Below are 23,908 nucleotides of genomic sequence, written 5' to 3'. Positions count from 1 at the left end.
AGGGAAGAAGAGAAGAAAAAATAAGTAGGAACAAGAGAAAAGGGGCAGGGGGAGAAAGAAAAAAAAGGGGGGGAGTGGGTGATGGGGGTAAGGGAACCTCTGTGGGGTTGACAGCATAAGAAACCAAGCTTTTCAGAACTGAATAACTTCAGATAGTTAAGAAAATGTTAAGTATTCATCCAAAAAATTAAACACGTCCCAATTTAGCCAGCGCGTATTGTGTTCCTCCGTCTTATCCCAAGGATCACAGTGAGGTGTTCCATCTGTTGTATATCATTCACCCTAGCAAACCACTGTGATAAAAGGGGTGGGGCTTGTTACTTCCAGGGAATACATGCCCTAGTGGCATTCAGGAGATGCTTTAGTAAAGTTTTACAGTATCTCTTACTTGACACAGGAGTCAAATTAAGAAGCACTGCATCAGGGTTGTCAAAAAGAGAGTAATCTGAGTTTGTGCACGATTTGTAAAACCCGTTGCCAGAAGGGGCGAATCTGTGAAATACTGTGCCATTAAGGATGCCACATCTCCAACATAATGGGCTGTGTCCAGGAAAAATGGATGCTAACACAGAAGGGGTCCGGTACCAGCGTGTCAAGATTTCGTAAGAGGTCTCGTGCACGTAGTTCTGCGAGTGCGCGTAGTTCTGCGAGAGGTCTGCGAGTGCACGTAGTTCTGTGAGTGCGCATAGGTCTGCGAGTGCACGTAGTTCTGCGAGTGGTCTGCGAGTGCACGTAGTTCTGCGATTGCACGTAGTTCTGCGATTGCACGTAGATCTGCGAGTGCACGTAGGTCTGCGAGTGGTCTGCGAGTGCACGTAGTTCTGCGAGTGCACGTAGTTCTGCGAGTACCTGTGTATTGTCTTGTTGAGTACCTGTGTAGTGTCTTGTTGAGTATTAGTGTCAGGAAGCTAGTTGTTAGGTAATTTGGACAGGGTATAATCCCCAATCCTCATTAAATTTAATAGGTACGATGCCCGGCGGGTGTGCAAAGGCGACTTGTTGTAAATCTTGCGGCATGTATTCGTTCCTTGATTATCCGATCGATGGTGAATACTGCTGTGCAAAATGTAAGCGCATTGTTTCCCTGGAAGCCCAGGTTATGAATCTGGGGAAGCAACTGTCAGCACTGAGAAGTCTCTCCATACTAAAGGATAGCCAGGAACGTACACGGCAGGTGCCGGCAGGGGCCAGCACAGAGGCGGGTGGAGACAAAGAGGTGCAGGCACTAGCAACGAGAAGGTGGGTTACAGTCAGGAAGGGTAGAGGGGGAAGTGCCAGGGAGGCTGATCCAGGGCTGGAGCATCCCAATAAATATGGAGCTGAGGTACTCTCCTAGCTGCCGGGGGAAGAACTCCTCCAGTGAGAGTGGGGGGGAAGCGAAGGGAAAGGAAAGACAGATTCTGGTGGTAGGGGACTCAATTCTTAGAAAAACAAAGAGGCCAATCCGTAACAAAGACCTCGTTCGGTACATTGCGGATCTGGTGGACAGATTACTGGGAGGGGCTGGGGAAGACCCAGCTGTCATGGTGCATGTTGGCACCAATGACAAAGTCCGAGGCAGATGAAGTGTCCTAAAGAACGATTTTAAGGACTTAGGAGCTAAATTGAGGAAAAGGACCTCCAAAGTAGTATTCTCAGGAATACTACCGGTACCTCGAGCCACACCAGAAAGGCAGAGGGAGATTAGGGAAGTAAACAAGTGGCTGAAGAGCTGGTGTAGTAAGGAGGGGTTTGGGTTCCTGGAGGACTGGGCCAATTTCTCAGTCGATAACCGGTACTATATAAGGGACGGACTGCACCTAAATAAGGAGGGTGCAGATCAGCTTGGAATGAAGATGGCCAAAAAGTTAGAGGGGTTTTTAAACTAGGCAATGGGGGGAGGGTCCAGAGGTAGAGATAGTAAGTGTGGAACATATTCCAGAGGGTAGTATTGGGGGCATTAGTGGTAGGTTGACCAAAGCACATAAACCCAAGGTAAGTATAGTAGCAAGTCCTAGTTGCAATCTCGGAACACCCAATAAGAGGATAATATGCGACCGGTCTAAACTATGTGGCATGTTCACCAATGACAGGTGCCTGGCGGACAAGATGGGTGAACTAGAGATACTGTTGTATGAGGAGGATTTGGATTTTGTGGGAATTTCAGAGACCTGGTTCAACAGCTCTCATGATTGGCTGGCAAACATTCAAGGGTATACCCTTTATCGCAAGCCTAGAGAGGGTAAAAAAGGGGGAGGGGTATGCCTATATATCAAGAATAATGTACAAGTGAATGTGAGAGATGACATCACTAAGGGAGCTAGGGAGGAGGTGGAATCCTTATGGGTAGCGCTTCGAAGGGATGAAGCTAAGGGGAAAATAATACTAGGAGTATGCTATAGGCCCCCTAACCTGAGGGAGGAAGGGGAGACAGATCACCTATCACAATTTGGATTAGCAGCAAGGATGGGAAGTGTTATCATAATGGGGGATTTTAACTATCCAGACATAGACTGGGCGGAGGGAACCGCGCATTCATCTAAGGCTCGCCAGTTCCTAAATGTCTTGCAGGACAATTTTATGGGTCAGATGGTAGACGCACCAACTAGAAATAAAGCGTTACTGGATCTACTGATTACCAACAATACAGACCTGATCACGCATGAGGAAATACGGGGCAAGTTAGGTAACATCGGTCATAGGTCAATTGGCTTCAGTATAAATCACACAAATAGGAAACATAAGGGGAATACAAAGACACTGAATTTCAAAAGAGCCAACTTCCCTAAACTACGAACCTTGCTAGAAGGCATAAATTGGGATAAAATCTTAGGAACAAAGAACACGGAGGAGAGATGGGTTTGCTTTAAGAGCATATTAAATAAGGGCATTAGCCAATGCATCCCATTGCAGGGGCGGATCCAGGGGGGGCAACGGGGCAATTGCCCCCTCCGAGAAATGCGGGTGTGTCAGAGAGCCGGCGGGCGGCTCCGTAAGTGACAGAGCCGGCGAGCGGCTCCGTAAGTGAAAGAGCGGCTCCATAGGTGACAGACCAGGGGTGGATCCAGGGGGGGCAATGGGGCAATTGCCCCCTCCGAGAAATGCGGGTGTGTCAGAGAGCCGGCGGGCGGCTCCGTAAGTGAAAGAGCGGCTCCATAGGTGACAGACTGAGCCAGCGAGCGGCTCCGTAAGTGAAAGAGGCGCCGGGCGGCTCCACAGGAGAGAGACAGCGGGCTGGCCCGGCGGCTCAGTTGGTGAGATGTGCCGGCGCCGCTCGATGTGTGAGCGGGCTGCTGGCCAATCAGGGAGCCGGCGGGCGGGGGAGCAGAGAGATGACATCATCTCTCACCGCCCGGCGCCCGCTCTGCATCCCTGCAGTTCCCCCCTCACCATGCAGGCAGCTGCGGCAGCAGAGAGATTACATCATCTCTCTGCTGCCTGTCTCTGGGACACAAGAGACCACCTTAGCAGGTGGCAAGTGACAATCTTCATCTGGTGACAGGCGACGTGGCAAGTGACAATCCGCAACATGTGGCAAGCGACGTGGCAAGTGACAATCTTCATCTGGTGACAGGCGACCTGGCAAGTGACAATCCGCAACATGTGGCAGGCGACGTGGCAAGTGACAATCTTCATCTGGTGACAGGCGACCTGGCAAGTGACAATCCACAACATGTGGCAGGCGACGTGGCAAGTGACAATCTTCATCTGGTGATAGGCGACCTGGCAAGTGACAATCCGCAACATGTGGCAGGCGACGTGGCAAGTGAATCTGCATCTGGTGACAAGCAACGTGGCAAGTGACAATCCGCAACATGTGGCAGGTGACGTGGCAAGTGACAATCTGCATCTGGTGACAAGCGACGTGGCAAGTGACAATCCGCAACATGTGGCAAGCGACGTGGCAAGTGACAATCTGCATCTGGTGACAAGCGACGTGGCAAGTGACAATCCGCAATATGTGGCAGGCGACGTGGCAAGTGACAATCTGCATCTGGTGACAAGCGACGTGGCAAGTGACAATCCGCAACATGTGGCAGGCGACGTGGCAAGTGACAATCTGCATCTGATGACAGGTGACGTGGCAAGTGACACACTCGGGGCTCCCACTGATTCTGCATTATGGTGAGTTAAACTATTTAATTTTTTATAACAATGTAATAATAGTAATAATGCGCTTCAATCATCCTGACACCATAACAACCATGGTGCCGTGATGATTGAAGCGCCAACACCAGCCATTTCCCCGATAGATGTACCCCAAAAAAATATATTTTCTGGCAGTGCCCCTCCCGAGACTAGACTCTGGATCCGCCCCTGTCCCATTGGGTAATAAATTTTAAAAGAGCGAACAAAAGTCCTGGATGGCTTAACTCCAATGTAAAAATGCATCTAAAAGCAAAGGAGAAGGCCTTAAAAAAAATACAAGGTTGAGGGATCATCATCAGCATTCAGACTTTATAAAGTGCAACAAGAAATGTAAGGGTGCAATAAGGACGGCTAAGGTAGAACATGAAAGACACATAGCGGAGGAGAGCAAAAAAGATCCCAAGGAATTCTTTAAGTATGTAAACAGTAAAAAAGGGAGGACAGACCATATTGGCCCCATAAAGAATGAGGAAGGACATCTGGTTACAAAAGATGGGGAGATGGCGAAGGTATTGAATTTATTCTTCTCCTCAGTCTTTACGATGGAATCGGGGGGGGCTTCAGTAACCAAAAGTGCAGTGTTTATCCTCATGACACATCACAGGAAGCACCTCCGTGGTTAAGAGAGGACAGAATTAAAATTAGACTTGGGAAACTTAACATATAATATATAATAAATCACCGGGACCAGATGGCTTGCACCCGAGGGTACTTAGGGAACTCAGTCAAGTAATTGCCAGACCATTGCTCCTAATTTTTACTGACAGTCTACTGACTGGAATGGTACCAGCTGATTGGAGAAAAGCCAATGTAGCACCAATATTTAAAAAGGGCCCAAAATACATCCCTGGGAATTACAGACCAGTTAGCCTAACATCAATAGTATGCAAGCTCTTGGAGGGGATGATAAGGAACTATATACAAAATTTTAGTAATGAGAATGGTATCATTAGCAGTAATCAGCATGGATTCATGAAGAATCGTTCTTGCCAAACCAATCTATTAACCTTCTATGAGGAGGTGAGTTGCAGCCTAAATAAAGGAAGGCCCTTAGACGTGGTGTATCTGGATTTTGCAAATGTATTTGACGCAGTTCCCCATAAACGTTTACTGTACAAAATAAGGTCCGTTGGCATGGACCATAGGGTGAGTACATGGATTGAAAACTAGCTACAAGGGCGAGTTCAGAGGGTGGTGATAAATGGGGAGTACTCGGAATGGTCCTGGGGTGGGTAGTGGGGTCCCCCAGGGTTCTGTGCTGGGACCAATCCTATTTAATTTGTTCATAAACGACCTGCAGGATGGGGTAAACAGTTCAATCTCATATTTGCGGATGATACTAAGCTAAGCAGGGCAATAACTTCTTCGCGGGATGTGGAAACCTTGCAAAAAGATCTGAGCAAATTAATGGGGTGGGCAACTACATGGCAAATGAGGTTCAATGTAGAAAAATGTAAAATAATGCATTTGGGTGGCAAAAATATGAATGCAATCTATACACTGGGGGGAGAACCTCTGGGGGAATCTAGGATGGAAAAGGACCTGGGGGTCCTAGTAGATGATAGGCTCAGCAATGGCATGCAATGCCAAGCTGCTGCTAACAAAGCAAGCAGAATATTGGCATGCATTAAAAAGGGGATCAACTCCAGAGATAAAATGATAATTCTCTCGCTCTACAAGACTCTGGTCCGGCCACACCTAGAGTATGCTGTCCAGTTCTGGGCACCAGTCCTCAGGAAGGATGTACTGGAAATGGAGCGAGTACAAAGAAGGGCAACAAAGCTAATAAAGGGTCTGGAGGATATTAGTTATGAGGAAAGGTTGCGAGCACTGAACTTATTCTCTCTGGAGAAGAGACGCTTGAGAGGGGATATGATTTCAATATACAAATACCATACTGGTGACCCCACAATAGAGATAACACTTTTTCGCAGAAGGGAGTTTAACAAGACTCGTGGCCCCTCATTAAAATTAGAAGAAAAGAGGCTTAACCTTAAAGTACGTAGAGGGTTCTTTGCTGTAAGAGCAGCAAGGATGTGGAATTCCCTTCCACAGTCGGTGGTCTCAGCAGGGGGCATTGATAGTTTCAAGAAACTATTAGATAAGCACTTGAACGACCGCAACATACAGGGATATACAATTTAATACTGACATATAATCATCACACACATAGTTTGGACTTGATGGACTTGTGTCTTTTCTCAACCTCACCTACTATGTAACTATGTAACTATGTCTCCTGATATTTGCTACAAAGGGAAGATTTGTGGACAAAAAATAATATTCGGTTCTTTTGATCTTCTGAAAACGTGGAACTTATGTCGCTTTCCCATTTGAGCAAATATGGTAGGTCTTGCTGAGACGTGCCTGCAAGTAAAATACCGTATGAAACAAAGAGAGATTTCCGAATAGGCCCCTCTCCCAAACAAAGGTCTTCAAATGAGGTAGGTTGTCTTCGAAACCTGGATTGATCGGGAAGGGATCGGAGGAAGTAGGTTAGTTGTAACGTTTTCCACTAGCCCAGAGCTGAAGAGTTGGAAGAACCAAAGAGTTCTGACGGGCAGACCCATCCAGAGGGACCAAGGAAGGATGAAGCTCTTACTAGGTTCAGATCTTGTCGGAGTTGAAAGGCTCTATCAGTCAGACCCGGAGCGAAGGCTGCGTGGCCAATGATGGGAGTCAGTGGCGAGGGGAAGGTGGAAGTCGCTGCCAGTTTGAAGTATCTAGAGAGTCCTATCAAGGTGGATACAATCAAGCAATGGGGAGGCGCCTTTTTTATTTTTTAATCTAACATTTGATACGCAGTGTAAAATATTCTTTTGAAGAGGGTCCCTGTACAGTATCTGTACACCCAATCTGTAAAACGTAATTTAAGGATAAAGAAAAAAGGAAAACAAGTATTTTATAATAAAAAGGCAATCCTTTATGGTACACAGTGCTTCAGCAAACTCAATGGAGTTGACAATTCACTTTGCAAGGGAATTTTCCCCAGAGATTAGTGAATGACATCCAATCATCCAACCGTCCATCATCCAATCATGTGCAAGCAAAAATGACTTTTTTAAAAATTTTCCTTGAAAGTGATTGGGTATTCTTTCCAAAGTGAAATTTCTTCACATTCACTGAGCTCTTGGGAAGCTTCTCTTACAAAGTGTCACTTCACTTACAAAGTGAACAGCCTATTTACTTTTATTAAAGGTAATTAAAGGTAATTATCAACTCCAATGCCTTTAAATTACTGTTTAAAGTTTAATCTTTTAATAGTAATCTACATGGGTAAAACGTAGATAGAAAAAAAATATTTTTATCCATACAATGTAGTAGAGTTTTGTACCATGCAAGTCAATGATTAATGCAGAAAGTTTGGAGTTTAGGTGACCCTCCTTATTGACTAACTTGAATTATTAAAGCGGTTGTATACCTTTTTTTTAACTTTTACCTACAGGTAAGCCTATAATAAGGCTTACCTGTAGGTAAAAAAAAAATCTCCTAAACCTGTACAGTTTAGGAGATATTCCCCTCGCAATGAGCCGCTGACTGCAGCGGCGCATGCGCACAGGGGATTCTCGGCTGACAGCCCGGCAAACTCCGGAGCTTGCCGGACAGAAGCGGTGCATACTAGCTCATTATGCCTTTTCCCTTAGAGGTGTAGGGGAAAAAAAAAAAAGCCAGCGAGTTTACTACCGCTTTAAAGATGCAAGCTTTCAAAATACCTTGGATATTTTCTGCACGCTTTATACAAATGCATAAAGTCTGATAAAATGGGATCTGATTTGTTCCAAAAACTTGGATCTTTAATAGCTGAGGTTATCCAATGAAGGCTATTGCGTAAATTTCAAACTATTAATAGAATGCTTTTACTATTCACTTGAAGACCAGGCCTTTTTCTGACACCTTTTTTGTTTACAAGTTAAAATCTGTATTTCTTGCTAGAGAATGACATAGAACACCCAAGCGATATACACAATATAAAAAACAGTTTTTTGGTCGAATATAAATTATGGTGATACGGCAAGTAAATAGATAGCTAACACATCATGCTTTAAAATTGCACGCGCTCGTGACATGGTGACCAACTACATTGCCATTGGCGCTGATTTAAAAGCCTTTACAGATTATCAGTTTAGAGTTACAGAGGAGGACGGGTGCTAGAATTATTGCTCTTTCTCTGATGTTCGCGGCAGTACCTCACATGTGTGGTGCGACCGCTGTATATATATATATATATATATATATATATATATATATATATATATATATATATATATATATATATGTGTGTGTGCGCCTGACTAACGCTTGCGTTCCCCTTTGGGCGCGAGCACAAATGGGAGAACTTTACATTTTTTATTTCCTGTACTTCCCGGTCTTCCATGATGTGTGTAGCAGGCCACACAAAATATTGACACTTTGGGCCCAATTTGGACATTTTCACTTAGGGGTGTAGTCACGTTTGTTGCCAGCAGTTTAGACATTAATGGCTGTGTGTTGAGTTATTTTGAGGAGACAGCAAAAAAAGTGCTTTTGTAGTGTCATTTGCCCCTTTCTATGTTGTACAATACCTGGTTGATCCTGCTTGTTCCTGTGTTCCCCCTGTAATCTGAACATACTTATCATGGCTGCTGATCCATGATAGCGCGGTCAGTTTATGTGTCTCCGTCATCCTGCCCTGTATTCAGCATCTCTGCATCTCCTCCTCCCTCCCTTCCTGTCATTTGTGTAGTCTGTTGTCTGTGTGAAGCCGATCTCCTCCCCGCCTCTCCCTTCCTGCCTTGATTGAGTATTCTGCTGCAGCTGCTCCTCCCCTTTGGTAAAGTGGTTGTATAGTAACATCTATGATATACTTTTATCCTCTCTGTTTTGGGAGCATATTAAAGGGGTTGTAAACCCTCATGGTTTTTCACCTTAATGCATTCTATGCATTAAGGTGAAAAACCTTTTATGCTGCAGCACCCCCCCCCCAGACCCCCCCTTTTTTAACCTGAGCCTGATCGTTTCCGCAACGGGGACAAGCACAGCAGCTCTAGCCGCTGTCTCGGGCCCTCATTGGATAGACTGATAGTAGTAGGAGCCATTGGCTCCCGCTGCTGTCAATCAAATCCAGTGACACAGGAGCTGGGGGCGGGGCCCAGTCCTGCTGTCTGTGTAAATGGACGCAGCAGCAGGACTTGCGAGCACGCCCGCATGAGTGCCCCCATGGAAGAGGCTCTCCATGGGGGCACTCGAGAAGAGGAGGAGCCAAGAGCCAAGAGCACCGCAGGGGGACACCAGAAAAGGAGGATCGAGGCCACTCTGTGCAACATGTTTGTTATTTAAAAAAAAAAATCACTTTAAGTAGAGTGTATATGTTTTTTTTTTTAATTATAATGCTAAATATCTTTGCCCAGGTCTGATGTGTGTTCACGTGTCCTCCCTCTGCTTGCTTGCATACGTCAGAAGGTAATCTCAGTCCCTCCCACTGTCCTCCCTTATAATCGGGAAGGAGAGCAGAGGGAGGACACAAGACCACATAGTAGAGCAATGCAAAGAAGGTGTTTAGAATTATAAAAAAAAAAAAAAACACACACACAGTGCACTTAACATGCTCCTAAAACAGAGAGGATAAGAGAATATAATAGATGTGACTACAACCACTTTAACATTTTGTTAAATAAACTTAAAATAATGAGTTTAACAAGGGTGTATTTTTTGACAGGAGAAAGGGTCCAAAAAAGAAAAAAAAAGTCTCTAAAAGCTACTCTCAGGAGACTTTTGAGGCATACTGTACCCTTGAAAAACAGCAAAAACGTTTTGCTTTAGCCGATTCCAATGCATTTTGTCAAATTAAAGACATTTTGCCTAAGTCTCCTGATTTCCAATGAAAATTAGAGGAAATTACAACTCTTAAATTTTGATCATCACTAACTCTTTCTATCCTTTTTATTTATTGGATTAAACTATAAGGAATAATGCGTAATAATAAAATATCCTAATCTGTTTTATTTTCTCCAAGGGCTTCCTGTTTTTACCCAGAAGCTCAGTTAGTGAGGTCTCCTGTAACCCTGATGATGTGGGGAAATTTATCTTTGAAGTGATTCCAGGTAAGTTTTGATAAAGGGCTTATATAACTTAAAGCAGTATAAAACCCAAAACCATAAATGTAATATGTTGCAATTTATCAATCATTAGATGTGGTGACTGCATCACTTTTTTTTAGGCTTTTTCCCTCTGTTTTCACCTTGTGATCTGGCCAGTAACACACCTCGGGGAGATTTACTAAAACTGTTGCACACAGAATCTGGTGCAGCTGTGCATAGTAACCAATCAGCATATAAGTTTTGGCCCCCGTTCACATCAGGCCGATTTCAAATGTCAAATCGCATGCCAAATCGGAGCCTATTGCTGGCAACAGCAGCGTCTGAATCAGTGCGATGCCGCACCGACTCCTAAAATTAGTTCCTCCACTATTTTTGGTGACTTTGGGGTCGATTTCAATAGACATTTGTGCATGAACCCGCACAGATGTCTTTCAAATCGCCCCCAAAGTCGGACTGAAATGGGGGTTTGAAATCGTGCAAGTTCAGCTGAGCTAGCACAATTTCAAACCCGCCCTCAGTGTGAATGAGTGCTTATTGTCAAAGCTTAATTGAAGAAGCTGAAGTTAGAAGCTTTTGTGTGCACCAGTTTTAGTAAATTAGTAAATATCCTGTCTTCTGTATTAGAGTCAGGGCTCCTGTAGAGGGCCTGAGCACACAGGAGGGCCAGGACAGCAGGGAGATCGGTGCGGCGGGATGGAAGGACAATTGCAGAACGATGCACTGTGTCTGTCTCTCCCTCCAGCAGCTGAGAGTCAGGTTCTCCCCCTCTCCCTCCTCCTGGCTAGAGACACAGACACAGTGCATCATTCTGTAATTTTCCTCCCGTCACGCTGCACTGATCCCCCTCCTTGTGTTATCCACATCTGATTCCCCCCTGTATGCCTGGGCTTCCCCTCACCTCGACCCCCCCCCCCCCCGCAGCACTGCTGGTTTTCCTCATCCGCCGGCTACTGCGGGTACACAGGTGGATGGGGAGTGGGGAAGGGGCCAGTAAATACAGTATGTCATTTACCAGTTCTTTCCTTTTCTGAATTGGACACAGTGAGCAATCAGTACCGATTGCTCCCGTGTCCATTGATAACTGAGCATAGTAAACTCTGTTTACTATGCTTCAGTTTATGAATGAACAGGAGCCTTTATCTTCTGTTCATTCATCTTTAGTGCAGCTGAGGCTACAGAGAAAGGAACTAAACTATCTGTGTCCTCAATTCCCTTCTGTGTCTCAAAGGTGAGATGTTAGGGGTCTTTTTAGATAAAGGGTTGACAAAGTGGTATATCATCCATGTGTGCAGGGTGGTCACAGCACACGGGCCCCCGAGGGGGGTCCACTGTGACCCAGACTGCACACATGGGTGGTCCCCTGGTTCACAGCTGGGGATGATCAGTGTGACGGCAGGGACAGCTGTGAGCACCGATCTCCCTGCATGGCTTTTTAGCTGACAGACGCTTCTCCTCCTCTCCCTCCCACAGCTGTCAGCTGAAAAGCTATGCAGGGAGATCGGTGGTCACAGCTGTCCCTCCTGCCGCACCTATCATCCCTGGCTGTGCCCTGTGTCCTCCTCATCCCTTGTGCTCCTCCGGTCCCCTGTCCTCCTCCTCCGCCCCGTGTCCTCCTCTGGTCCCCCCCATTTGCTCCGGCTGCTCCTCCGGTCCTCCTCTGGTCCTCCTCCGTCCCCTGTGTGCTCCTCCGCCCCCCTGTCCTTCTCCTCCGCCCCCTCCCTCATGCCCAGCAGCTGGCTTCCCGCCTCTCCTCTCCCACCGGTCGAGGGGGTATATGTCAGGATGGAGAGCGGAGGAAGGGGCCGGTAAATATGTAATTTACCAGCCCCTTCCTTTTCTCAATTATACACAGTAAGCGATCGCTCCTGATCGCTCCTATGTCTTTTGATAACTGAGCAGAGTAAACTCTGCTTCAGTTTATGAATGAACAGGAGCCTCTGTCTTCTGTTCAGTCATTTTTAATGCTGAGGCTGCAGAGAAAGGGACTGGGGAATCTCTGTCCTCAGTGCCTTTCTCTGTCTCAAAAGAGAGATGTCAAGGGGGTCTAAACCCCTTTAGACCCCTGATATCTCACCAAAACCCACCAACAGGGCTACGTGCCACAGTTTTAAAAAATCAATCCCTGGGGCCCACTTTTTATCCTGCACACGGGTCCACTCATTTCATTATACACCCCTGGTCTGAAAGTGCCTCTTTAATTAAATACAATTACATTACAGATGATTTCTGATTGATTACTGTCCGTTACAGCACTTTATATATAATTATTTTACTTTGTTTTGAGGAATAAGCTTGGTAATGATAGCCCAATACTTAATAAAGTCACGAGTAATGACTATAAATTGCATCTCAGCTCCAACTAATTTTTTAAAATATTGGAGCCAAAACACAATCTTTCCTGCTTGCATTGGTGACGACAATTGTCTCAAGTAAAAAAAAAAAAGAATAGGAGTAATAAAAGGGCACATTTTTGGCAAAGCTGCCAAGTAAAATGTGCTTTGTCCAGACAAGCTGCCTATTGGGCAATACATATTTATTTTTTTCTTAACAAGTAATTATAGATTTCAATAGTTCAGTGAAGGTCAAACCCTGTACTTTAATCATGTACACAGTATTAACCCTGTGGTTGCCAGTACATGTGGAAAAAAAAGTGACTTTTATAAAAGGAGCGAAGAGAAGAGTAAGGATGATGAATGGATCTATTTGAGTAAAACATGACTGTCTGAAAACATTATGTTTACTTCAATGATGTAGCTCCCATTTGTAGTGTGGTACTTGGTTCTGCTATCTGCAACTGTAAGCCTTGTTTTGTCTTCTGCAGCAAGAAGAGTCAGGGCTCCTGTAGGGGGTCTGAGCACACAGGGGGGCCAGGACAGCAGGGAGATCAATGCGGTGGAATGAAAGGACAATTACAGAATGATGCACTGTGTCTGCGTCTCTCCCTCCAGCAGCTGAAAGTTAGTTTCTCCCCCTCTCCCTCCCCCTGGCGAGAGACACAGACACAGTGCATCATTCTGTAATTGTCCTCCCGTCACGCTGCACTGATCCCCCTTCCTGTGCTATCCACATCTGATTCCCCCCTGTATGCTTGGGCTTCCCCTCACCTTGACCCCCCCCGCAGCACTGCTGGTTTTCCTCACCCACCAGCTACTGTGGGTAAACAGGCGGATGGGGAGTGGGGAAGGGGCCAGTAAATACAGTATGTCATTTACCAGTTCCTTCCTTTTCTGAATTGGACACAGTGAACAATCAGTACCGATTGCTCCTGTGTCCATTGATAACTGAGCATAGTAAACTCTGTTTATTATGCTTCAGTTTATGAATGAACAGGAGCCTCTATCTTCTGTTCATTCATCTTTAATGCAGCTGAGGCTGCAGAGAAAGGAACTGAACTGTGTCCTCAATTTCCTTCTCTGTCTCAAAGGTGAGATGTCAGGGGTCTGTTTAGATAAAGAGCTGACACAGTGGTATATCATCCATGTGTGCAGGGTGTTCACCGCACACGGGCCCCCGAGGGGGGCCCACTGTGACCTACACTACACACATGGGTGGTCCCCTGGTTCACAGCTGGAGATGATCGGTGCGGCGGGAGGGACAGCTGTGACCACCGATCTCCCTGCATGGCTTTTTAGCTGACAACAGCTTCTCCTCTTCTCCCTCCCATGGTTGTCAGCTGAAAAGCTATGCAGGGAGATCAGTGGTCACAGCTGTCCCTCCCGCCACACCGATCATCCCCGGCTGTTCCCTGTGTCCTCCTCCTCCTCCCATGTGCTCCTCCGGTCCCCTGTCCTCCTCCTCTGCCCTGTGTGCTCCTCTGGTCCCCTGTCTTCCTCCTCTGCCCCCCTGTTTGCTCCGGCGGCTCCTCCATTCCTCCTCCGGCCCCTGTGTGCTCCTCTGCCCCCCTGTCCTTCTCCTCCGCCCCCTCCCTCGTGCCCAGCATCCGGTTTCCCTCTTCTCATCTCTCACCGACTGTGGGGTATATGTCAGGGTGGAGAGAGGAGAAAGGGGCCGGTAAATATGTAATTTACCGGCCCCTTCCTTTTCTCAATTGGACACAGTGAGCGATTGCTCCCAATCACTCCTGTGTCTTTTGATAACTGAGCAAAGTAAACTCTGCTTCAGTTTATAAATGAACAGGAGCCTCTGTCTCCTGTTCATTTATTTTCAATTCTGACACTGCAGAGAAAGGGACTGGGGAATCTCTGTCCTCACTCCCTTTCTCTGTCTCAAAGGGGAGATATCAAGGGGGTCTTAACCTCTTTAGACCCCTGATAGCTCACCAAAGCCCACCAACAGGGCTACAAGCCACATTTTTTTTAAATCAATCCCTGGGGCCCACTTTTTATCCTGCACATGGGCCCACTCCTTTCATTATACACCCCTGGTCTGACAGTGCATCTTTAATTAAATACAATTTCATTACAGATGATTTCTGATCGATTACTGTCCATTACAGCACTTTATACATCATTATTTTACTTTGTTTTGAGGAATAAGCTTGGTAATGATCGTCCAATACTTAATAAAGTCACGAGTAATGACTATGAGCTGCATCTCAGCTCCAACTAATTTTCTGAAATATTGAAGCCAAAACACAACTTTTCCTGATTGCATTGGTGACGACAATTGTCTCAAGTAAAAAAAAAAAAAAATAGGAGTAATAAAAGGGCACATTTTTGGCAAAGCTGCCAAGTAAAATGTGCTTTGTCCAGACAAGCTGCCTATTGGGCAATACATATTTAGTTTTTTCTCAACATTAATTATGGATTTCAATAGTTCAGTGAAGGTCAAGCCCTGTACTTTAATCATGTACACAGTATTAACCCTGTGCTTGCCAGTACATGTGGAAATAAAAAGTGACTTTTACAAATGGTGCAAAGAGAAGAGTAAGGATGATGAATGGATATATTTGAGTAAAACATGACTGTCTGAAAACATTATGTTTACTTCAATGATGTAGCTCTCATTTGTAATGAGCTTAAAAATATAAAGGGTGAAGCCACCCAATACTGATATTCAGTAATTGCTGGGTACAGGTGAACCGAATCACCCACTGGCTTTGCTCTGTATATCCTATGGGACTGCACCAGTTAGCCCTTCTTGTTGTGGTACTTGGTTCTGCTCTCTGCAACTGTAAGCCTTGTTTCGTCTTCTGCAGCAAGAAGAGTCTTCTTTATCTTGAAGTGCTCACCATAATATAGCATTAATCAAAAACATTTTATGGCAGGTAGTTGAAGCAGGGTGCAGGGTCCAGAGATCATACCACCAGACTACTTGGGAGCTGTAAAAAACAGTGAGGGCTTAATTCTGCCAGCACCCTGTCATCTGTATGCTAATGATGCTTGACTTGTTTAAAGCTGAGATCCAGACTTAACTTCAGTGTTGCTCCGCTGTACAGGCTTCTGTAATTTACAGACATTCTTTACTCCAATTTCATGCACACTGGTAGCTTCTCACATTGTTCATTATAAGTTACGGCAAGTTAGATAAAGCCTGTCTCATTTCATAGCTGGAGGACCTCAGCTTCATCTAGTCCTTTCCTTCAAAGCCTGACTGTCTTTGGCCTGCCCCTTCCATTTCTTAAACAAACTGCACACTTTTTGTTTTAGCTGATTTACACTTAGCTTTCAATTGGGCATTAACACAATTTCAATATGTTATGCTTTTTAAATAAGGAGTATGTCAAAATAACTCATATGAGCATATAAAATATCTTCTTCCTATGGCAAATATTGGAATGTCAAGTCACTGGCCCTGAGCAAGGCTCATCCACTAATGGAACTCCTGCTTCTTTATTTGACTTTTAATTCCTCTCTCTCACATTCACAGGAGTATCTTTTGATCCCAACAAGCCAGTATCAGATGGCTACACCCTTATGGCTAATTCACAGACTGAGATGGAGGAATGGGTGAAGGCTATCAAAAAAGCAGCTGGATTCCCATCAGGAGGTAATTATACCATGGACACAATAACATATTTGGTCATTTTATGGTTTGCCTATTTGTTCCTAGTTGATTGCAGCTACTGTGGCACATTTATCAGCAATGTCTCAGGGAAGATTGTGTGTGGGTAGCATACTACGGTCCCATTAGGTTCTGGATTACTAAAATATGGAGGGGCTGGCAACTCCCAAGCAGAGAGTAGGCAGGATCTGCTCACACAATGCCCAAGAGTCTGACAGGGAGAAGGTCAGATGAGGTGACCAGCAACTGAGTGTGTTGACGTCCAGATCCCGACAATGTGCCTGAAGGCATACGTGAAAATTATGTAAGCTATCTAGAGCACATGAAAAAAAAGAAGACCAGACAGAGATTTAGGAGAAAACACAGCAGAAATTGAGAAAAGGTGCAAGATGAGCAGCCAGCTTGCACATTGCAAGGTGTGCATGTTTGTTCCAGTGGAGGGAGAAGGTAGAGTTTTTGTTAAACAGTGCAGTTTACCCACCCACCGAACCTCTGGTTGCTGTAGCCTGAATTCATTAATTTATTGGCTAAATCACTACCACCACTAAATGCATGACTTGACACTGCTTCCTTGCTGGGCCACTGTCTACCTGTGTCTTAGTAACCAAGGATGTTGTGCATTCTGGCTGTCTGTGTCCTAACAAATGATGATGTTATTGGTTGCTAGCATGGCATCAAATGAACAGTCATATGGTACACCATAACAAACTTTAATACTGTACAGAAAAATTCATGTGGGAGTTCCCCTAAAATTTTAAGGGAGGACCCCACACAAAAACAAACATAGGTGTTGGAACTCTTATTTCAAAGGGGGCCTCAAGATTCTAAGTTCTTCTCAGAGGCCCCACCTCCCCTGGCCCAGGGATGTGGGGAAGAGGCTCCTGTTCTCATCAACATAGGCACAATTAGCTTTGCCGGGGAGGGGGTAGGGGGCACAAGCTCACTGCTCCCCTACCTTTCCTGATCAGCCAGATTGCATGCTTGGTTAAGGGTCTAGTATGAACTTTGGGAGAACACACAATTTTTTGTGTGTTGTACCCCCTAAAGTGGATTTTGGGTGCTCACCCCATTTTTTCCCAAAGATAACGGTCTGGTATAGATTATTAGGGAAAACCCCACACTGTTGCTTCTCATTTGTTTATTCATGGGGTCCCCCTTGCAATCCATACCAGACCTTCATCTAGGATTAGGGTCTAGCATAAATGTTGAGGGGAATCCTAGATCGCTTTGTTTATAAACAGAATGAAGCTGCTGGGAAATTTCTTTCAGTATTAATTTAAATGTTATTTTTTTTTTGTAAATATGACTTTTGCTTTAGTCTATCACACAGGTACACCAACTCAAAGCTTATTATTTAAATTCATTGTTTATTTTTAATAGTGCCCTTTAAGCATTTTTAAAAGAACTGCTTCCTGCTAAAGGCATTTTGATTTGGTACATGTCCCCCATAGCAGTGTCCACCTGCTCATGCCCTTTTTTCTCAAAAGTTTACAAACTGGCCTTCAAATAGAGCAGAAAAAACACAGAATTTAGCTCCAATGAAGTTTGGGCATTCAAGAATTTTGTTCAGTAAATGTCCAACGTACTGGACTTTGCTCGGTTTTCTCATCACTAGTCTTAAAAGAGAAGTTGGGCTTTTTTTTCACGAACTGCACTCCTGTGATCCACAGGAGAAGTACAGCCAAACGAGTTTTGGCTGTACTTCTCCTTTAATAATATAGTCACTAATAACTATGAATGGCCTCATTATTCTTTTTTGTGCATATTGTTTTGCCACGTATGGAAAAACATCACTCAAAGCTATATTATTAATAACACATATTGTCAATGATAATGCAAATCCTGTAGATTGTGGGAAGTACATATTGCATCATCTTTGCAAACAAACGCAGAAGTCAGGCTCTGAGAAGCACCAAAGAGGCACGTGTGGACAATGAGATGATGGTTGGTGATCAGTGTACTTCCCCTTCCTCAAACATTGCTTCTACACCCATAGCAGATGTGTGCACTTTCCCACATGCAAATTCCTTTTTCACTTTTCTCCTATTTCTTTAAAGCTTTAGTTGATTGAGCAGAACATTTTCTAGTGTGTTGAAGATGTTTTGTGATAAAAGTTAGTATTATTAGCATGCTTGCTATAATGATGTTTAAAGAGCCTTGGTTATAACACGGCTTATTTATGAATATTTGATAAATGTGCTAGCTTACTTATGAAATATTGCCATTTGACAAGGACTCAATTCCCCAGGTGTCACAGGTGAGAGGTCACCTGAAGTCTGGAAGCCTCTGCTTTTTCAACTACCTGACCTCATGCTGATAACACAAGCTGTCTCCTAAAAGTGCAAAACAGAACAGATCCTTGTAGTTTAACGGGCTGATTCACTGAAAGTGTATACTGTAGACCAGGGGTCCTCAAACTTTTTAGACGGGGGGCCAGTTCACGGTCCCTCAGACTGTTGGGGGGCCGCACTATAGTTTAAAAAAAATATGAACTAATTCCTATGCACACATCTTATTTGTAGTGCAAAAAAAAAAACTCCTCTCCATCACAAAGCCCCACATAACAGATTCCCCCCATAACAGACTTCCCCCATATCACATACTTCCCCCATCACAGACTTTCCCCATAACAGACTCTGCCATCACAGGTCCCCCCATAACAGACTCCCCCATAATAGACTCCCCCATCACAGATCCCCCCATATCAGTCCCCCCCCCATAGCACAGACTCCCCCATCACAGATCCCCCATAACAGACTCCGCCATCACAGATCCCCCCCATAACAGACTCCCCCATCACAGATCCCCCCATATCACAGATCTCCCATAACAGACTCCGCCATCACAGATCCCCCCAAAACAGACTCCCCCATCACAGATCCCCCATAACAGACTCCCCATCACAGATCCCCCCATATCACAGATCTCCCCATCACAGATCCCCCATATCACAGACTCCCCCATAACAGACTCCCCCATCACAGATCCCCCCATATCAGTCCCCCCCATAGCACAGACTCCCCCATCACAGATTCCCCATATCACAGATCCCCCATAACAGACTCTGCCATCACAGATCCCCCCATAACAGACTCCCCATCACAGATCCCCCCATATCACAGATCCCCCATAACAGACTCTCCCTATCACAGACTCCCCCATAACAGACTCCCCCATATCACAGATCCCCCCATAACAGACTCCCCATCACAGATCCCCCCATATAACAGATCTCCCCCATAACAGACTCCCCCATCACAGATCTCCCCATATCACAGACTCCCCCATAACAGACTCCCCCATATCACAGATCCCCCCATAACAGACTCCCCATCACAGATCCCCCCATATCACAGATCTCCATATATCACAGATCTCCCCATATCACAGATCTCCCATAAAAGACTCTGCCATCACAGATCTCCCCATAACAGACCCCCATCACAGATCCCCCCATATCACAGATCTCCCCATCACAGATCCCCCATAACAGACTCCCCCTATCACAGACTCCCCCATATCACAGATCCCCCCATAACAGACTCCCCATCACAGATCCCCCCATATCACAGATCTCCCCCATAACAGACTCCCCATATCACAGACTCCCCCATCACCAATCCCTCATATCACAGATCTCCCCATATCACAGACTTCCCCATCACAGATCCCCCATATCACAGATCTCCCCATATCACAGATCTCCCCATAACAGACTCCCACATATCACAGATCCCCCCATAACAGACTCCCCATCACAGATCCCCCCATATCACAGATCCCCCCATATCAGACTCCCCATATCACAGACTCCCCCATCACAGATCCCCCATATCACAGATCCCCCCATATCACAGATCTCCCCATATCACAGACTCCGCCATAACAGACTCCCCCATAACAGACGCCCCCTATCACAGACTCCCCCATAACAGACTCCCCATATCACAGATTCCCCATATCACAGATTCCCCATATCACAGATCCCCCCCATATCACAGATCCCCCATCACAGACTCCCCATATCACAGATCCCCCCATATCACAGATCTCCCCCATAACAGACTCCCCCATCACAGATCCCCCATATCACAGATCTCCCCATAACAGACTCCCCCATATCACAGATCCCCCCATAACAGACTCCCCATCACAGATCCCCCCATATCACAGATCCCCCCATATCACAGATCTCCCCCATCACAGACTCCCCATATCACAGATCCCCCCATATCACAGATCCCCCCATATCACAGATCCCCCATCACAGATCCCCCCATATCACAGATCCCCCCCATATCACAGATTCCCCATCACAGACTCCCCATATCACAGATCCGCCCATATCACAGATCCCCCCATATCACATATCCCCCCTATATCACAGACTCCCCCATATCACAGATCCCCCATCACAAACTCCCCATATCACAGATCCCCCCATATCACAGATCCCCCATCACAGATCCCCCCATATCACAAATCCCCCCATATCACAGATTCCCCATCACAGACTCCCCATATCACAGATCCCCCCATATCACAGATCCCCCCATATCACATATCCCCCCTATATCACAGACTCCCCCATATCACAGATCCCCCATCACATATCCCCCCCATATCACAGATCCCCCATCACAGATCCCCCCATATCACAGATCCCCCATATCACAGATCCCCCATATCACAGATCCCGCATATCACAGATCCCCCATATCACAGATCCCCCATTACAGATCCCCCCCATTACAGATCCCCCCCATATCACAGACTCCCCCCATATCACAGATCCCCCATCACAGACTCCCGATATCAATATTACTCTGCCGCCCCCTATAATATCACAGCACTCCCACTCAACACTTACCTGTATCACGCAGGACACGAGGCATGGTAGGTCCGGACGGAGGGCGGGACTTTGGAAGTGAGGGGCAGGTGATTGGTTCCTGGGACCGCCCCGATGCCTAGTAACCAATCACCTGCTTCTTAGCACAGAAGGTTCTTTGTCCGGGCCTGTCATGTTTCCCGTCCTGTGTGATGGAGGGAGCAGATGGCAGGGGGAGTGCTGCAATTTTAAAGGGACAGTCCGCGCGCCGGATAAAAAACGCTGGAGGGCCGCATTCGGCCCGCGGGCCGTAGTTTGAGGACCCCTGCTGTAGACTGTTCACTTTGCAAGTGAAATTTTAAGTTTGGGTATTTTTTTGTTTTAAATTTGGGTATTTGAACTTTATTTGCTCAGATAAATTGAAATGTACTTTGCAAAGTGAACAGGTTCTATTCCTTAGGCTTGGTTCACATTGGTGTGATGTGGGAACCCACTGCGGGTTCCCGCATCACATCTGACTCGCACGCAGTTCACACTGCCGTATGAGCACTGCTGGGAGTGTCAATAGAAAGTTAATGACACCCCCAAATAAGTTCGCATATCGCAGTGCGAACGGTCAATTCGGACAGGAATCGAATCACATGGGTGTGAACACCCATGTGATCCGATTCTGGTGCAGACAAAAAGAAGGGTCCTATGCGAGTTTTGCCTGAATGTAATGCGAATTCAGCTATACAATCTGAATAGCTGAGTTTGCATCGCGCAGACATCACATGTGATTTGCACTGCAGTGTGATTTGCACTGCAGTGTGATGCAAATCACATCCAATGTCGGTCAGCGCACCAGTATGAACCGAGCCTTAAAGTGATTGTAAGCAATCACCTTGTAAAACAAACCATTCAGTTTTAGGCCTCATGCACACGAGACGCTGTTAAACTCACGTTTAACAGGCAGTTGGACACTTTTTTGCCCCAAATTCGGGTCACAAAATGTCAAACACTTCTGCAGCAGAGAATGACATTTTGTGACCTGACTTTGGGGCCCCATATCTCGGGGCCACCTGGTGCTAGGAACCCCAAATTTGGTGTGCTAACACGGTTGGACTAACACTATAACATATCCAATATTCATTATAATGAATATGATAATGATATCATAATATATCCATATTTGGGGTTCCTAGCACCAAGTGGCCCCGAGATACAGGGCCCCAAAGTTGGGTCACAAAATATCATTCTCTGCTCTGCAGACGCTTATAGACGCAAACGCGGTAAAACACGGCTAAACGCGGCATGCAAACGTGGCATAACAGGCGTTACTAAACGCCGGTTTCAGCTTTTAAAAACATGTGTTCATCAGAGTTTGCACCGGCGTCTCGTGTGCATGAGGCCTAAAATAGAAATGAAAAAATGAAAAACAAAACATTTTTGTATAGATATAAAAAGACATTATAAATAACTTTTTTCCCTTTTTTATAAGTGATCATATTCCCTTTGTTCTCAGCTGCACAAACGCTGGGGTAGGAGAAACAGCAGCACACTGAGCTTCCCAGTGAATGGCTGTGCAGCAGGGGCATATCAGGACAAGTCTGATCATTGGAGGAGAGCAAACTGAATTCCCAGCACAGCTAGAGAACTGACCACGATGTGTTCTCCTGTTTAGTGTGGTCGGTTTTTAATTGGAGATCATAGGGACTAGCAGAAACACCAGGGATTTCACACAAAGAAAGCAAAACAAAGAGAACAGGATACTTTCTCATACAAATACATGGTACAGAAGGCACATATCAGGAATATGAAGTGTTGGGGTAACAAACGCTTTAAGCAAATCACGCACAGTATATGAACAACCACAGGGTCCTATGTTTGATACTGTTAAAATCACTTAGAGGCTGGCAGAGAACATGTGTTGCCAGCATGGGGTCAGGTACTTGGCCGGGCCGCAAATATAAAACATATAAAACGCTTTCTTAAAACGAAGCTCCACACAAAAGGGGACGTTCCACTCCCCCCCTCCATTACCACATTTGGCACTTTTACAACGTTTACCTGTTTTTGACAGGTACCCGCTCCCATTTTTGGCTCAGATCGTTGCGGCGATCTGAGCCGGAAGTTCGGCACCCCCTCCTTCCCCCACAGTCTTCTGGGACACATCACAGGTCCCAGAAGACTATGGGCTCATTCACACGGTGCAGTGCGGCTCACAGGGCTTCACTTTCTGTTTCTCTTACTTGCTATGCCGGTGCATGCACCCGAAGAATCAGTTCGGGTGAGGACATTGCTGGATCCCTGGACAGATAAGTGTCATAATAAAAGTCAGCAGCTACAGTATTTGTAGCCGCTGACTTTACATTTTTTGGGGGGAGCCTGGAGCTCCTCTTTAACTATTTGCCACCTGCCCACTGTAGTTTTGCTGTGGGTGAGTGGCACAGGCTGGCTGGACAACGTACATATACTTTGCACACGCCCCCTGCCGACCTATGCTGTAATTGGACACAGCACGAGTTTGGTAGCCGATTTCAGCCAATGATTTTGGCTGAAGTCAGTTGATCGGCTGTCTCCAATCACACACACAGTTCTGTGTTTACAAAAACTCACTAGATAAAAAACACTCACATTTAAGTAGTAAAAAAACAGCATATAGAGTAATGTCATCCGCATGTTCCCGGGGGATGTGGGTGTCAGGGGCCAGTGGAGGGGATCCTGGGATGTGAGTTCTGTGACCTGGGTCCTGGTAGCTTGTCCTGTGGTGCCGTGGGTGTTCGGAGCCTCCGGCTGGCTAGGATGTTGGTCCTGGATCTCCTGGAGCGCCGTGCTGTCATGCGTGTTCACTTCCGGGAACGAAGGCTGGCGGTGCTTCGCTACCAGGACCCAGGTCACAGAACTCACATCCCAGGATCCCCTCCACTGG

At 45.9% G+C, this 23,908-nt stretch overlaps 1 protein-coding gene across 3 annotated transcripts in view; it reads left to right on the top strand.

Moving 5' to 3' along the window:
- Positions 1-23,908, top strand: part of ARHGAP25 (Rho GTPase activating protein 25) — a 214,183-nt gene that overhangs the window by 124,471 nt on the left and 65,804 nt on the right. For all 3 annotated transcript variants that reach the window (XM_073622031.1, XM_073622033.1, XM_073622032.1), the window contains exons 3-4: positions 10,121-10,208; positions 16,035-16,154. In XM_073622031.1, the coding sequence (XP_073478132.1) occupies positions 10,121-10,208; positions 16,035-16,154 (208 nt within the window). The remainder of the gene's footprint in view (positions 1-10,120; positions 10,209-16,034; positions 16,155-23,908) is intronic.

The sequence above is a fragment of the Aquarana catesbeiana genome, linkage group LG03, assembly GCF_042186555.1.
Source record: "Aquarana catesbeiana isolate 2022-GZ linkage group LG03, ASM4218655v1, whole genome shotgun sequence".
In the NCBI taxonomy this organism is placed as follows: domain Eukaryota; kingdom Metazoa; phylum Chordata; class Amphibia; order Anura; family Ranidae; genus Aquarana; species Aquarana catesbeiana.
This window is presented reverse-complemented; position numbering and strand designations above follow the sequence as displayed.